This window comes from Callorhinus ursinus, unplaced genomic scaffold (assembly GCF_003265705.2).
Source record: "Callorhinus ursinus isolate GAN/ISIS: 27379988/994484 unplaced genomic scaffold, GSC_fseal_2.0 scaffold22, whole genome shotgun sequence".
NCBI classification, from domain to species: Eukaryota; Metazoa; Chordata; class Mammalia; order Carnivora; family Otariidae; genus Callorhinus; species Callorhinus ursinus.
The window spans coordinates 24,219,939-24,238,203 of record NW_027397084.1 but is presented as its reverse complement, the minus strand read 5'-3'; the positions used below and the strand labels follow the sequence as shown (position 1 = coordinate 24,238,203).

The 18,265-nt window shown below is 36.6% G+C and overlaps 1 protein-coding gene across 4 annotated transcripts in view; it reads right to left on the bottom strand.

Annotated features, from left to right (window-relative positions):
- Positions 1 to 18,265, bottom strand: part of SMAP1 (small ArfGAP 1) — a 163,614-nt gene that overhangs the window by 19,997 nt on the left and 125,352 nt on the right. For all 4 annotated transcript variants that reach the window (XM_025890564.2, XM_025890565.2, XM_073905179.1 and 1 more), the window contains one exon: positions 4,192 to 4,282. In XM_025890564.2, the coding sequence (XP_025746349.1) occupies positions 4,192 to 4,282 (91 nt within the window). The remainder of the gene's footprint in view (positions 1 to 4,191; positions 4,283 to 18,265) is intronic.

Below are 18,265 nucleotides of genomic sequence, written 5' to 3'. Positions count from 1 at the left end.
AAGAAGAAAAGAAAAAAGAAAAAAGAAAAGAAAAGAAAAGAGAAGAGAAAAGAAAAGAAAAAGCAAAAAGCACTACTGGATGAAAGTATTAAGTCTGGGAGGATTATCCTAACCAATTGCTAAGCTGTCTGTCAGGTTTTATCATGTAAAAACTAAGCAGCAATCAACAAAAATTGGAGACTAGCATAACAGCATAATGCCCAGTGCTAGAATAACTACACAGGTAGGGACCATGAAGAACACCACCCCAACATGCCCTAGAAACTGATTTCAATTCTCTTCTAACATAGCAGGTATACATTCAAGTCAAGATGTATCTGAGTCTGGAATCTGATTCAGGGATTTTCGGTCTGGCCCTTACTAAAGAGGAACCCTAAGACATTAGGTTATTTCCAAGATTAGAGGGCAGGTAATAACCAAGTATCTGACCCCACTTCTGGTATTGAGAGAGCAAAACAGTGAATAAGTTGTATTTGTACAGGCTTCAGACTCTAATTAATACATAAATATAAAGCAGTTCTTGCAGGTACAATCGGGAACAAAAGGCAGAGGTCAGTAAACTATAATCCACTGCCTATTTTTAAATATTTCTGGAACACAGCCATGCTCAATTGCTTATGTATGTGCATACTACTTGCATATTACAATGGGAGAGTTAAGTAGTTGCAGAAACCATGTACCTTGCAAAACCAAAGTATTTGGCCCTTTTCATAAAAATCTTGCTGACCCTTGCTAAAAAGCATATCCAGAGCATTTTATGTTTGACCTTGGGATAGGGAGTAGATCAGGAAAGGTGACCTGAAGAAAACAGGTTTAGCTTGAGTCAGTAGGTTGAAAAAAAGACCATGGACTCACCAAAGTGCCATTTAAAGGGAAGATCAAATTACTAAAATATGATCCTAATGATTACCCTATTACGAGATTAAAAGTGATCCCAAATACCAACAGTAAACTTTAGGATTGATGGCCCCTCTGTGGTCGTGTGACTAAACTAATGGTGAGGATTTTCTCTGTATTTTCTGCAAATGCTTTACGTTAATGCCTATTCCAGTCTCATTCACATGGGGATATACTGTCATCTCTGCATGACCATAAATCATACTTCAGGGCACCTGCTCCCTGCCCTGTACCATGTTTCAATTTACAGAGGAAAACCAGAGTCCCCTTAGGGGAGAGTGGTATGCTTACCTTGGGCAAAAGAAAAACAGTCTGCGGCCCAAAGTAGATACCCATAATCAATTCTGATTTAGGATCACTGTTTGTTTTGAGCTGGAAGGGACCTCTGATTCTCTGTGGTCTCCTAGACCTTCACAAACTCATTAAAGGTAATGCTTCACAGAGCTTTAAAAAAAAAAAAAAGCCTGAAAAGATTTTTAAAAAGAATTTAAGATGTTGATAAACCAGTAAGAGTGAAGAGTTGTACATACTCAGGGTAAGATACCCCCCACAATCCCTGCTGCTAAAACTTCATCAGCAAGATATCCCTCTTTCTGACCTTAGCTCCTGTCCCTGCCCCCTTTGGAACTCTTCTAGTATATGATCTAAAACTGATAGTCACCAGCAAAATCCCCTATATATCCTTACGTTCTTCAAATATTCTCTTCACCTTCCTGTCCTAAGTCGACCTTGGTTCTCCCCTAAAGACACCGTTCCCTGAAGCTCTCCCACTGTCAAAAAGAGAGCTGATAGAGAACGTATCAGATATTAAACTGATAAGCACAGATACTACACAGACCATGAGTGAGAGAAAGAAATGTTAACTGATACAAGCCAAGGAGATTTTGGAGTTGTTCGCTATGTAGCATGGGCACTATCACAGAAAGTGATACCAGAAGAGGGGTGCTGTCATCACCAAATCCTAAAATTTGTGGTACTGGCTTTGACGGTGGGTGGCAGAGGACAGGGGAACACTTACAGGATCTTGAAAAACGGAGACACGATATGTGACAGTGCAACAGTTGGTAGGAAACACATCAAATGAAGTTCTAGCAGAGATGCCCTAAGTTGACCCACAGACTTGAGAGTAAAAACGAGAAATGTGTCCTGGTGTAAGCTGCTGAGCTCTGGTGGTTATTACTACACAACATTACTGCAGTAAGAGTTGAGTATTTAAGGCCAGCCACCCCATTTGTCTACTAGATCCCACTGGCTAGTCAAGACATTGTTATAGCAATTTTTCTTGTCCTAAATCAGCAGATTTGCCTGTTCTACAGGTTCATTCCCAAAGGTAAATATTCTATAATTTCAGTTGGTCAGCAAATCCTATTGGCTCCAACTTCTAAACATACCCAGAACCTGGTAACTTCTTGTAACTTCCAACGTCACCACTGACTCTAAGCCACCGTCATCTCTCACTTGTATTATTCTAACAAGTTTCCTTATTGGTCTCCCCACTTCCAGCCTTGCCCTGCTACATAATTTATTCTTAACATAGTAGCTACAATAATTCTTTAAAAATGAAAGTCAGTTCATGGGCATTTTTGTTCAAATCTCTCCAATGTATTTTCAGGACACTCAGAGGAAAAGCCACACACTCCCCTCCTCTGTCACGACTTTCCCCAGAGATCATTCCATTCTGGCTACACAGTCATCCTTGCTGGTTCTTGCACACATCAAGTAAGCTGCTACTGCACAGCATTTGCACTTGCTCTTCTCTCTGGTTAGAATGTTCCTGCCCCACACATCCAGATATCCACAACTTCATCAGGTCTTTGCTCCAGCAATACTCAGTGAGCATCTTCCAGGCACTGGCCACCGTATTTAAAATTACAACTACTCATTTTTACTTTATCTGTAGCACTTACCGTATATGACCCATAATATACCTTAAGTGTTATTTACTGTTTCCCCAGATAGAATGAAAGCTGCAAAAGGTCAGATATTTGTTTCCATTCATAGCTATCTCCCTAGTGCCTACAATGGTGCCTGAAAACATGGTAGACAATCAGTATTTGTTAAATCAGTGAATGAATCTGTATGATAAGAGTCAGGTCTAGTTTATATTTTACATTTCTAAGTTATAAAGTAATAAACCAGACACTTAGACTGGAAAGGAAATGCTACAGTGAAGACAAACATTCATATAGTTTTAGTAAGATTTTAGTAATAAGTCTTTTTTTTCCTTTTCTCTCATTTACAGAAAAGAAAATACAGAAACTATAGGGACTAGAATTCAACGTAATTATTTCAGAGCCCCTGGACTAAAGCTGTACTTTCAAAATTACAGTTATATATACTACTTATTTTCACCACCACAGAAAATTTTTACCTACAGGGATATATTTCTGTGATATACCAGTTTCCTAAGAAATGAATAAAGTACTCAACTATAATTCTTAAAAAAGAAAACAATATATACTCAATAAGAACAAAGATCAATTTTTAGAAAAGCAGTATATGAAGTTCAACTTTAAGTATCTTTCATTTTTTCCTTTGCTAATCCTTCTCCAAACTAAAAAAAAAGTTTACATTAATTACTGCTGAAGGCTCAGGTATTACTAAAAATAACCATTTATTTAAAGCTGTTTTTGTAGGAAGAGAAGAAAGATATAAAAAGAGCTGACAGTATTTGTAGAAAAGCACATATAAACATTCCTTGAATGGAAGCCTGTTTACTTACCAGGCAGACAACATGTATCTGTCAGCCATAAGAATAAATACATTAAATTAAAATGAGCACTTCTTATTGTCATCAAATAAATGAAATGAATTTAGCCACTAGATCTAGATGTAAAGCACATTGCTTCAGTTAACCAAAATTAAATTTTGTTTTAAACCAGCACATATTACAATAAGGCTACCCCATAATTATTTTGCCAAGGGAATCCCCCCAACAAAACTAAATAAAGAGAAGTGGGGGTAAGAGGGAGGGAGGAAGAGAAGAGAACAAGAAATCTACTCTTTATTTTAAACGTTGAAATGTCAGTCTACTATGCCTCTGAAGATTACTTTGATATCTCTTCTTTCCCCCAAGGAACTCATTACTTGTATTTCAGGGGAGACAGTGCTGACAGACACTAGCTCTTATTAAAGACTTCCCTTTTTGTGGGAACTGAGCACACTCATCATACCATTTTCAAACTCAGTTAACAGGTATCTTTTGGCATACTGATGATAAAGCCACTATATTCATTTCAAGTAAAGATTTCAATTACTGTATAACTCTTAAGGTGACTTATATTTTTTACTTACCAAGTCCTAAAAGATCAACAGTGGGCTCTGCAGCTTTTTTAGGGCTGGTACTTTTTTTGGGCTCCAACTGCTGATCTTCTTTCTTCTGCAGCTTTAAAGGAAATAATCAGTTTTATTAATTTTTCTTAAATAAATTGAACAAGCCTTTTAAGCCCCAATTAATTATGCATATTTTGATATAGTGTAATGAAGTGTATGAAGCATAGTGTAATGAAGCCCAAAAAATTTATTATTGTATAAAAAACAAGTAAGCATGGTCACTGAACTTGAAATGACAAACCTTACATATCAGGATCCCAAAATAGTAAATATACACACTTAATGTAATTGTTCTTAATCATTTAAATCCTTTATATGAAATTACACTTTTTAAAAGAACTCCATTTCATATTATTTGCTAGCTACTGTTAATGTGCTCTTAACTAGAGGCTGGGGAGGCCTCAGAATCTTCATGAGCAGGCTGTTAGTCCCCACATCCACACTGCTGATATGGGAGACACCTGTACACCCCGAAGAGCCTAATGAAATGTTACCTGATAGGTTTTCCTCCTGAGTCTACACGATCAGATATGTTCTTTTAGTTCTCAGAAACCCAAGTCACAGTTATCCATTCTAAACTTTCTCTTTATCACTTATACAGAAATGTTCTGTAGGACCGGATGAAAAGAAGCACATCCACTGGATTATCAACTTGAAAGCCTACCTCTCTTCTCACTTTTTTAATGTAGATATAATTGGCATATAATATTATATTAGCTTCACGTGCACGACATAATGATTCCACATTTGTATACATTGTAAAATCATCACCACACAAGTAAGTGTAGTTAACATCACCACACATAGTTAAGGAATTTTTCTTTTAATGGTGAAAACTTTTAAGACCTACTCTTAGTAAATTTTAAATATACAAGACAGTATTATTAACTATAGTTACCATGCTGTACATTACACCCCTAGGACTTATTTATTCTGTAACTGTAAGTTTGTACCTTTTAACCCCCTTCACCCATTTGCCCACCTCCCACCCCTGCCTCTGACAACCAGCCCTCTGTTTTCTGTATCCATGAACTTGTTTTTTTCATTTCTTTTGTTTGTTTGGAGTTCTTTTTTAGATTCTACATATAAGTGAGATCATATGGCAGTTGCCTTTCTCTGTCTTATTACTCTTGGCATAATGCCCTCAAGGTTCATCCAAGTTGTCACAAATGGCAAGATTTCATTCTATCTTATAGCTCAGTAACATTCCATTAAATATATAGCCTACCTCTCTTAGATCAAGAAAATAAAACATTCTTTCACTCACATTCATTTCTCAAACCATTCCTACAAGATCACTTCTACAACTACCTAAAAAGTTCATAACTTAGTTGTTGTAGGAGTACATTTTTGGTAGCTATACAGATATATAATTTCTAAGAACATGTATCTACTCTTGTTTTCAGTCACAACTATCTCCCTCAAAATTGTTTGTGTTATTTATTTAACCTACCATCACGGATATCAATTCTTTAATAATCTTCTCAAATACAGAATTGTCAGCCTATAACAATACACAATTCTCAGAAGTTTAACATAATCCATTTCACATTTTCTTCTATTTTTCACCTCCAACAGAGGTAAGACTTATTTTGTTTATAGCAAAATAATTTCAAAGCACAGTTTATAGTAACCACGGAGTCAATTCCAACTAAATACTTAAAATGCTAGAACTTCTATCCTTCCTTCTTTCCTGGACAATCTGTATTGAGTGTATAAGCACTCAACTCTGCAGGAGAACCTGAGGATTAAGTGGCCATAAAGCACGTAAACTTCAAATAACATCTAAGCAGGATTCTAGCAGCTTCCTCAAACAGGTCCTCATTGATCTTAATTCATACCCCTGTCTGTAATATTCTAAATTTTACCATATAAGTGTCTTATGCCTAGAAGGCACTTAAAAATCTAATCCCTGATTTAACCTAAAATCAGAAAGTCTTAAAGTTGAAAATAAACTTAAATAATCTGGCCAATCTCATTCACTTTGCAAATTGAGGCTCAGATATCATATGCTAAATAGAGAGTGACTAAAGCTTATTTTCTGTCCCCCAATTTAAAATTCTTTCTTTGATATATTTTACTGAAACTTCTTCCCTGCAAAAGAAGCATGGAATAAAACTGTAAGGAATTCCTTCCTATTTACTTTCTGCATTCTAATAATCTTCAGGCCAAAATGACTTCTTTTTAAAAATTCAATTCTGGTTTATGAGTTATTTTCCCACTAAATTAGAACTACCTTTTAAAATATTGCTGAGTATGAAATTACCCATTGTTTGGAAAGGGAAGAAAAAGCTAAATCAAACAAGAGATCCTCTGGAAATCCTGACTCCCATCCTCAGAACTACTGCAAACAGTCTAGAAAATATCTTTCCTTCCAGATGTCACACATATATATGGGTTCCCAGAGTTTCTCTTCTTTAGATTGCAATTGCATCATAGTTTAAATAGGTGTTTATCAACCATCTCCGTAGAAAACTATATAATATAGAACATGTATATAAGCAGTGCAAGGTAAAGAAAAACTTAAAGAATAAGGGGCATATCCTAAACATAGTTTATCAAACTGCAGACATGGCCCAATATTCAGTTTTGAAATCTAATTTTTGGATAACAATTAGAATTTTTTTGGCATTAAAAAAATGAAATAGAAAACAGTGCACTGTACAAAGTATTCATGAATTGTTTTGCATATTTGTGCACACATGTGAGCATATGCAGGCTGGATCATAATATAACACATAGTTCTTACCAGCCTCATGGGTTGAGAAACACTGCTCTGAATACAGACTGCTCCTTGGCTCCTTATAGTGAATCAACCTATATGAGTGAAGTACATCTATGCCCTAAACCTTACAAACTACTCCAAAAAGAGGTGGCTATTCCTGATGGATTTCAACAGTTCAGACATGATTATCTTAGAGTTGGCATTTCATAGGTTGTCTCACAAATTAAAAAGGCAAAAGAGTCGATCACTTTAAAAACTACCTTGTATCTCTTCATCTTCAAATCTTGCTGAGGCAGTATCACAAACACACTGATGTGTGGCAGAGATAATTTTAGAGATCACTCTTTTATATATTCATAGTAATCCAAGTACTACCTTAAATACACTGGTGAGAGCTACAAAGATTGAATTCAGATGATACTGTTCATAAATGTAAACTTAAGAAATGAACCTCATTATTTTTATTTTTAAATCTATTAAAGAGAAAATTCAAGGACAGATACACCAAAGCAACAAACTATATAGGTAAGAAATCTTTTTTTTTAAAAAGATTTTATTTATTTATTTGACAGAGAGAGAGACAGCAAGAGAGGGAACACAAGCAGGGGGAGTGGGAAAGGAGAAACGGGCTCCCCATCGAGTAGGGAGCCCGATGCGGGGCTTGTTCCGGGACTCTGGGATCATGACCTGAGCTGAAGGCAGATGCTTAACGACTGAGCCACGCACGCACCCCAAGAAATCTTGAAATTCTAGCCAGAATAATATTTAATCTTTCAGAACTTAAATATACATAGAAAGATATTAATTTTCTATTCAATTTCTGTGAGTGACTTTCTAATAACTAAAAATTAATTCATTTACACTTATAATTATTCTCACAGGTCTTTGTGTAAAATGACAGAAATAAAGCATTTATTTTCCTAGTCTTAGATGATTATAATATCTACGAAATATAGACTTGAGGGATAAAAAAATCTTTGCTTATATAGTGCCATTATGAGAATTTGGAAGAAACTCTAAAAAAATCCTCTAAATTAATACAGTCCTCTAAAACAAAGAAAGATTCAGTATTTTTAAAAAAAATACAAACTAAAAATATCTAGGTATTGCATTTTTTCCATGATGATGTACATTTAAGCCCAATGCCATCACCAATAAATTGAGAGGCAAAGTCTATTTCAAAGAGGCTTTGAAATCATGTCCACTGCTATGGCTTCTTGACACTGCCTATTCTAAAAGCTGTCAAGACACTCAGTTTTTGACTGAAGAGGAAGATTACAGAAGGCCTCAGACACTGAACTAGAAAGACAGTGTCAAAATAATAAATCTCCTTTCTTCGCCACAAAGCATAATCTAGCATTTCAAAAATGAAACATTTAAAATTATCAAAATCAAATCTCAAGAAATAAGACAGGAAGTTAGGAATAGTTTTTTCCTTCTCCCTCATTACAATATCCATGGCAACAGGGCAATGTGACATCTTTTAAATAGCCTGGATTTATCAAGAAGGAAGCAGAAGTATCCTGTGTTTATCCTGAAAACACCTTTCATGGCCACTCTGAAGTCCACTTAGTTTCTATAGCAAAACATATTTTTCACTCTTTCTTTATTTATATAAAAAAATATATGAGACATGTATATATATGTATATATATCTCACCAGATTAATGTTAGAGAAGAACTATATGTGGACTCCCAAAATATATTCCAGTTAGACATTTTGATTAACAAACAGATGTATAATACATTATGCCTTCCTGACAATCTCTTCTAAAAGGAAAAAATCTTTAAGAACATATCATGGAACACTACATCAAAAACTAATAATGCAATGTATGGTGATTAACATAATAAAATTTTTAAAAATGTAAAAAAAAAAAAAAAAAGAACATATCTGATTTCTACCAGACTTAGATATAACACTTACTAAGTACTATTTGTTAAATATTTTCAGGATATAAAGATAATAAGCCTTAAATCAAAGTATTAAAACACAAACTATTATTTGTCCTTTTGTTCTACAGCATAACAATTCTGTTGAGCTTTGTAAAGAATAACAAGATAAAATTATTAAAGATACCTGAAATGTAGCTCTCATATAAATTACGTAATTTCTTAAAGCCGAATTTTAGAAGATTTCGGAATAAAAATGCTATCATCTTCTTAGGATTTGGGGCCAAGGATATAATAAAGTATGATAACAGTAAATCAAGACCTTGCCAACCACATTTTCCCTCATGTAACTGTCACCACTTTGACATTTCACATTTAGCTTAGATATGTCAATCAGTATGTGTAGAATCATTCCACTTTAAATTCTCCTGCTACTAAAAACATTATGCAATTTGCCTTTTAATAAGTGAGGAATGCAGTCAACTGCCAATGAACAGAATTAAGCAATTTATAATTTATTAGACACAATTTTCTAACAAGCAAGAATACTACAGGTCTACTTAGATTAAGAAATTTTCTAAGTTCCTTAGACACATAATGAGCAGATGTCTCATTCAAATTATTATCCAGATTATAAATGAATAAAAACCCTACTTCGTTTCCAACTCCTACATTTACCAAGCTTTTAAATAATAGAAATAACAGCCTCGCCCCTAAAACGTGATTCACTATGCTTAAGCTGACCAATTAATGTAGATAATAGCATTAATACATATTATAAGAATAGGGAAGCTACACAATTTTCTAAGTGCTAGAGGTAATTAAAAACTTTTTTAAAACTGACTACATCTCAGGGCACCTGGGTGGTTCAGTTGGTTAAGCATCCGACTCTTAATTTCAGTTCAGGTCATGATCTCAGGGTTGGGAGATCGAGCCTTGAGCCCCTTGTGTGGCTCTCTGCTCAGGAGGGATTCTCACTTTCCCTCTGCTCCTTCCCCTACTCACACACTCGCTCTCTCTCAAATAAATAAAATCTTAAAAAAAAAAACTGGCTACATCTCAAATAGGCCTTAACTAGTTTATGTATAAACAGTTTCCTTTAACATTTATAGAATCATACAACCAGAAGGGATATAAAATATATGTTCAACTCTCTCATTTTAAAATTAAGGATATGAGAGTGATATGATTTGTCCAAAGACTCCGTAAAAGTGGCTAAAGAAGCTATTCTCCTGATAGGGCTCCTTTCCCAGTATCATGATGCCTTTTCCTTAACAATTCTTATTTATCAAAAATTAGATTTAAAATTACCCAGTGCTTACATGGATACTATTTTTCCAATGACACAAAGAGAAGCTGCAAAAAAGGAACCACAATCTGATAGATGGGACAAGGCAAGTACACAAATAATTTCACACAAGGTAGAGTATAAAGACCATATGAAAGGTGTGAGATGCAACTTATACCCATGATGGTCACTGGATGATTAGGACTTTAAAAAGACAGTAATATTTACTTGAAGTCTGTAGGAAAGATAGGAGGGAGTCCAAAAGGTAGGAGTTGGTTTTAATAGTACCAAGTAAGAAAACGGAGTATGGGAAAGCAAGAAAGAGTGGATATATATGACTAACCTATGGGTTTAAGTATATAGGAACAATAACAGAGAAATTTGAAAAACTAAGCTAGGGCCACTCTGTAGAAGGATCTGAATAACCAACTAGAGCTAGCAGTTAGGGCACCAATTTTCAAAGACGGTAGGCAAAGCAAAGACATTACACTCCCAGGGAAGTGTGTTATGCATGCATATGAACTGTACTGAGAAAGAAAATAATCACTACCATTGTAAGCACAGGGGTATGTTGTCTTGTGACATGATCAGAGCAATGCTTTAGGAGTGTGAAGTAGAAACTAGATGATGAACAGTGGAAGGAACACCCCAAGAAACACCTTTACAATAAAGAAAACCGGGTTATGTTCCCCTTGCAACAGGATGTTAACAGTCTAGAGAAACTGTCCCTAAAAAGGTGCACGCATAGTCCAGCGAAAAGGTGTCCCCAGCTTGACCTTTAGCTATACAGCCATTTACATACATCTGTTTTGCAGTTAAAACCCCCCTTTATCGGCTTTTCAGATACATTATGGAAATGGGCATGCATAGTAGGAAAGTGGTTACATAATCTTAGCTGTCAGTCAAGGAGCCCTCAACACCACCCCACTGCAAGTCACAGGTCTTCCCAGTCCAGAAAAACCCAATATATATCCAACCCCAAAACAACCTACGGGACGCCTGGGTGGCTCAGTCGGTTAAGCGTCTGCCTTCGGCTCAGGTCATGATCCCAGGGTCCTGGGATCGAGCCCCACATCAGGCTCCCTGCTCAGTGGGAAGCCTGCTTCTCCCTCTCCCATTCCCCCTGCTTGTGTTCCCTCTCTCGCTGTCTCTCTCTCTTTCTCTCTCTGTCAAATAAATAAATAAAATATTTAAAAAACAAAAACAAAACAACCTAGTGGCCAGTTCCACCTTGCAGAACCTGCCCACTCTCCCCTAGAGAGTGTACTGTTGCTTTAATAAAACTGTTTTCTGCTTTCGTTTTGAGCACCAATCTCTAATTCTTTATTGCTTCAGGCCAAGAGTGGAGACACAACACTTTGCTGGACAGGAGGATTAACATTAATTTACTCCTTCATTACAGCTTGAAATCTATTTTCTAACAAGCCACTCAATAACACAATTACCAGAATACTACTCTCATCTGGATATATGTTGAAATCTTTATACTAGGATTCTACCTTCACAGAATTTTTTAGTAAAAGTTTATAAATGACGACTTACTCAAAGGCTATTGGGTTGGACTTCATCATACATTCTAAAAACTGCAAAGCCTGAATCATCTTTATTATTTGCCCAGTAGTCTCAACTGTCTAAAACCAATACATTAATAAAATTCACTGTCTTAATTCCTAGGATATATTGATTGTTATAATTACTACATATGTGTTTGTATGTGTATACTGTCACAACCAAATTATATACAACCTTGTTTAAAACTATTTTATGTAAGAAATAATCTTGCACATAACTTATTTCCAACATCTTATTTTACTTACTCTGAATCTTGTTAAAGTTTCCTTTTTTCTTCTTTACCATTCTTTATAATGTACTTATAAATCTTTTTTCACATTAAACTTATCAATACATAGTGTACTGTTTTTTGAATTTAATATTCTTTAATAAGTTGTATTTTTAGGGTTCAATTTAGAACTGTAATCTACATTTTATTTCCCCAACCATATGGACATCTTTCAGTAAATGGCTCTTTATATGGCCTAGGGACATTATAATCCCAAACAATATTTCACTGGGCTGGAGAAATATGAGACTTATATAAATTTCAGAACAGGAAGGAGTCTTAGAAGACATTTACTCAATTCATTACGTGATGCATAAAACACTGCCATTAACATCTCTTACATGGCCAGTCTCTCTGTAAGAAAATTTTCCAGTATTATAGAATCGCTGGATATGGTGATACAGCATATTCCATATCTGGAGACAATGCTAAATATTAGAAAGTTTCCTTTTCAGGCAGCCTGTACCATCTACTCGCTCACTTACCCCTATACTCCATGACAGAGCAATGCAGAAAACAAGTGAGAAATGATTAAGTGGAGCCTTGACCCTCTCAGCAGCCATAGCAGACCACTAATTCACATCAAGCCCTTATTCATCTAAAATTCCCTGACATTTTCCTTTGTGATATAATATTTAGGGCAGTTGAGGTTTGGATGCACTTATTTTGGAATTTTACTTTTGTCCAATTTGTTGGGATTTTTGTGTTTAAGATTTTTTGAGGAATTGTTCTGTCATGCAATGTCTTAACTAATCTTTGTTGGTTATTTGAAAATTTGAACCATATGACATTGATGTACTCAGTTAATAAAAATGCTGAAAAGAACAAAGTCCACAACTGAGCCCTGAAGAATGTAGCAAACTCCCTCGGTACTAACACCAATTCTATTAGCTGGATTTCTCTGGTAGAGCTGTCCATTCAGTTCACAATCTATCTACAATCTGCACATCAGGCCTACCTGTCTACATCTTGACCAGAAAGATATCCAAGAATCTCAAACAATAAGCTTAGTCTGACAGGAGCTGTTCCCAGGGAACCCATATAAGCACCTAGTGACTGCTGTTAACATTTTGAGAAAAGAAGCCATTAAAAAAAAGTCCCATTTGAATTTTGCATAGAATTCATGTCAAGCTCAATGATACAAACATTAATAACCCACATACATTTTCCTTCTAAGAATCTGGATATTTGCCTATCTCTAATCTTCTAGCTCCTGTCTCAGTTTGTACAGTTTCTCAAAGAATGACCTACAGTGCTTTATACATCAGGTCTGCAAGGTTTCCCATTATGTAACACAAACATCAAATGCCTACATTGGTAAAATAACAGTTACTTTGCAGAATTTTTGTGAGGATTAAGTAAAATAATATCTAGAGTCCCTTTCATAGTGGGGGGACATATAACAGGCACTTCATAAATGGCAGTCAGTGGTGACTGTGGTGGCAGCCTTTACAATTATATGCCAGGTCCTATAAAACACTAGGGATACAAAGATGAATTAAGGCTCAGTTCCTAATCTTCAGAAGCTTATACTTGAGTCAAGCAAACAGACACAATCGTAACAGTGGTTCAGAGTGGATTAGTGCAATGATGGTGTTAAAAAAAAAAAAAAAAAAGGAAGTCTTCTGGACACTCACAGGGATGTCATGCTTAGGCTCAGCATGTGTCTGAATGATGCCTTATAAGGTAGGTGACTATATGTCCCAGTTTGCTCAGGACACCTGCAGTTAATACCTATGATTCCAACTTAACTGTTAATAGTGCCTGGTTTCACTCTTAAAAAGTATCCAGTTTGAAATACTCATCACAATTATACTTAGAGCCTTTGCCTGAAGACAGGAATCGGCTACAGTACTGCTGGACTCAGGTGTAAGGGGGTTCATCTCCTTCTAGCAGTGGTAAACTCCTTGAGGGAAGAATGATCTTTCCAAGTTCTATAAGACTGTGGATTGCATCCAAATGTCTATAGTCAGCCTCTCAGCAGTGAATCAGCAAGACTGGGAAAAAAGTCAGTAATTCCAATACAAGGAATAGGCTGTATCTATACCTATGTCTTTAACATTCATCTTACTATTTTATTCTCGCTTTACACAATAGTCTGAAGGTTTACAGAGAAAGAAAAAGAGTTTTTTATAATTACTACTTAATAGCAAACTATAACTGAAAGAAAAAATATAAATGGGGTGCAGCTGGAAAGGGGCCACCCCTTGCCCATCACACAACACAAGTTCGTGGGGAACCTGGAACTAAACTATTCATGGATGACCTGCTTCTGGGTCAAGGTTTTGTATTTGAGAAGCTCCTTGCAGCAATCCACTGAAAGTCAGCCCTCAACACAAGAATTTGTAAAAATAATAATAACAAATATAAAAAGAAAGAAAGAAAGAGAGAGAGAGAAAGAAAGGAAGGAAAGAAGGAAGGAAGGAAGGAAGGAAGGAAGGAAGGAAAACATTAGCCAAACACCTAAGTTTAAACCTAGCTTGGACACTTCCCAGCTGTGTGGCTTTGAACAAGACAGAGTATCTCTGAGCAGGGTCAGCTTCGTGGGTATAACTTATGCAGTCCCACAGAATCCCACAAAAGGTTTAATAGCTATTGCATCCTGAACTTCTTCATTTTATCTTTGAACTTGATTTTGTAAATCCAATGAGACAACGAAACCTAAGCTTCATAAGCACAGAAGGTATGTGCAATATATGCCCTTGCTGCCCATTTGAATACAGTAGTCATGATGTTCCATGAGCACAGAATTCCTCTGTAAGAACCCAAGTGGGCACAATGTAAGCATATTAGTTCTACAACACGGTAAGCAGAATATCAACAGCCTTAAGAGGCCATGCTTTATCTTTCAATCAGAACTTAAAAGCAGAAAAAGGCAGTAGTATCCTTAGAAACAAGAAAGACCAAAAACTCCTAATCCTTTCTTACTCATTTCACTTCCCTGTATCAGCCAACCCATTTACAGTGAAAATGATGACAGGAGAGAGGATAGTACAATGGATAGTACCTTTCCTTTCAGTCCTTCCTTATTCATCAGTAATCAAATACAAAGAATGTTGATGGAGTATGTGCATATTAATAAGCGAAATAAAAAGAGTATAGTTTTGTGCAGTATTCCCATTATTCTGGTAAGAACAAAATTACCCATGCATGTACAAGCTTAGAAATACAAAGTGTGTAAATTTGATGATTCCACATACAAATTAAATGTTCTTATGACTGCAGTTAAAACTTCTGTTACAATATAAAGATGAATGATAAAATTTATGTTGATGTAAATTTTTAAATTTTTATTTACTTAGAACAACACTGCTTTATTTCTTATTTTTTTAAGATAAACTTTACCCCCAATGTGGGCTCGAACTCATGTACTTAGAACAACATTAAGTAGCAAATAAAAGATACCTTGACAGCTGAGAGAATGTACAAGAAAGAAAAAAAAGCTTTTATATTTTAGTACATTTAATCATGCTTTTTTCTTGTTTTTTTAAATAAGGCCCTACAGATTATGCAGCCTGGCCCTTTCTCTGAGCCTCAGTTTTTGACTAGTAAAATAATAACAATAACTGTCATATTGACGTTATGACTACTAAAATAATAATTAAGATAAATAAAACAACACTTTCAGTCTCTGGTCTGGCAGATAAGCAGCTTGGAAGTCACTACTTCATCCTAACAAGTAAGAGCTGAACAAACTGAAAAATTAACAACTCCTCTTAAATTCAACAGAGAATTGAGGTCACAGGGCAAACAGCAGCCCCCAAAACTGGAGAAAAAAAAGGAAAATAGAATTGCAATTTATTGCAGCAAAAACCCAGCACAGGGTAGAAATCTGAATTGTATGTAACTGAGAAAGTGCTGAGAAGACTCTCAACCTGAGCGTCAAAAACTGCAGAAGGATTCTGTCACATGGGGGCCCTCACATTTCAGTGAGTTTTACGTTCAAAAGCATTCCTATTGGAGTTTTAGCAGAACCTAGTTTACTGGGGGGAGAGAAATCCTCAATTTCAGCCCCACTCCAGCCATCCTGTCCCACCTAAGGTGGGGAAAAGAGGCACTTGAGAAGTTCATTGCCCAGGGAAACAGGCTCACTAAAACACAAGACCTAACCACAGGACTACTGAATGCTTCTCTTCTTTGCACACTTTACCACCAAATTACTAAAGCCCTATTTACCAGAGTTCCTCTCACCCCATATGTACGTAATACCCAGCTTTCAACAACAAAAAAAATCACAAGGCAAACAAAAAGGAACAGTTTGAAAAGACAGAGACCAAGCATCAGAACCAGATCAGATATAGCAGAGATGTTGGAATTATCACACTGAATTTAAAACAACTATGATTAATACACTATGGGCTTTAACAAAAAAAGTAGACAACATGCAAGAACAGATGGATAATGTAAGCAGAGAAGTGGAAATTCCAAGAAAGAATCAACACTATAGACAAAAAATGCTGTAACATAAATGAATAATGCCTCCAATGGACTCATTAGTAGACTAGAAATGGCTGAGGAAAGAATCTCTGAGCTTAAGAATATGTCAATATAAATTTCCAAAATGGAAAACAAAGAAAAACAGACTGAAAAAGAAAAAAGAAACAGTATCTAAGTGGGACAAATATAAAAGGTATAATATACATATTTTGGGGGTATGAGAAGGGGAACAGAAAAAGGAACAGAAGAAATATTTGAAGCCATAATGAAGCTATAATGAGAATCTACCCAAATTAATGTTAAATACCAAACCACAAATCCAGGAAGGTCAGAGTACACCAAGCAGGATAAATGCTAAAAAAACAAACAGACAAAAAACCCTCCACCTATCATACAATTTTCAAACTACAGAAAATAAAAGATAAAAAATTCTGAGGAGAGAAGTAAGATGGCAGAGGAGCAGGATGATCATAAGTTTGCCTCTTCCCTCAAACACAACTAGATAAATATCAAATCATTCTGAACACCCAAGAAATCGATCTGAACAAAGCTGCACGTCTACAAACTGGAAAAATGACCCACGGCAGGTAGGAACTGCAGAGAGTTGATCTGTGAGAGAAAAGGAGCTATCGGTGCCCCCAGGGGAAGGAGCCCTGATCCAGAGGGAGTAGTGAGAGAGAAAAAAGAGAGAAAGTGGGGGAGGGGAGGGGAAAACAAGCACAGGGGACTGCATAAGAAAACTATTCCCAAAAACCACTTACAGGGGAAAAAAAGAGAGGGTTATAATACCGCCAGTTTTCTATAAACAGGGGAGCACAGAGTCTGAAGTTTCAGAGGTCTGTGACATTGCCAGGTTCACACCAGGGGAGCTGAGTGGTGCTCCAGTGGGAGATCAGGGTGGAACCCTAGCAGTAGGGTAGCCTGAGGATTCCCCAAGATCATAGATGGAGAAGCAGGTCCCATGCTTGGAGTTTATTTGGTAGAGGTGCTAGGGCCTCTGCAGGGGCAAAGGACCCTGCAGGTGCCATCAACTTATCCCACTCACCAGTATAGGAACAAAGATACCTGCGGAAAGCAGCAAACCCTAGCACCAGCTGTACATTGTGATTTACCATAAACTTTGAACCAAGTCTTCTGGGATAAGCTGGCACCCAGCACGGTGCAGGGACACCCTATCCCAGAGTATAAGTGCAAGTCCCCGCAGCCGGGGATCTTTGAAGTGTGGGGTTTTGAAATTCAACTGCGCCTGACATAAAACACAGGAGTGCAGTGCCTTTGGGCAGGCAGAAAGCTCAGACACAGACAAGATGAAGGCAGGGATCTAACAGAAACCAGGGACATAGGAGGGGTCATTTTTTGCCCATCTGTGAAAGCGTGCTGAAGAGGGGTGGCATACATTTCCTGCTCTGGAGAGAACCAGGGGAAGCCATTTTCTCTGGAAGTCTACCACTTTGATCCACCTCAGTGAGCTACACCGCCACCAAGTGGAGAACGCAGCCACTACACCAAGCCCAGCCCCTGTGCTGTGCAGGCACATCTCCACTAGGGCAATTCCACCTAAGAATCAAGCAGCAGGACCCTCCCCCAGAAGACTAGTACAAATCCTTCACCCACACTACTGATCAACCAGTGCTGAAAAGCTTCAGCTCTAAGGGAAACAGGATCTAGTATACTTTGGGGTTTTTGTTTGTTTTTGTCTTTTGTGGATATAGAAAAAGCAATTTTTAAATATTTTTATTTTTTTAAATTTTGTATTTTTTTAATTTTATTTTTTTCCCTTTTCTTTCTACCTTTTCTCTCTCAAGCTTCTCGTAAAAAGCAGACAAAAACACATCTAGAATCTAGCTTCCTT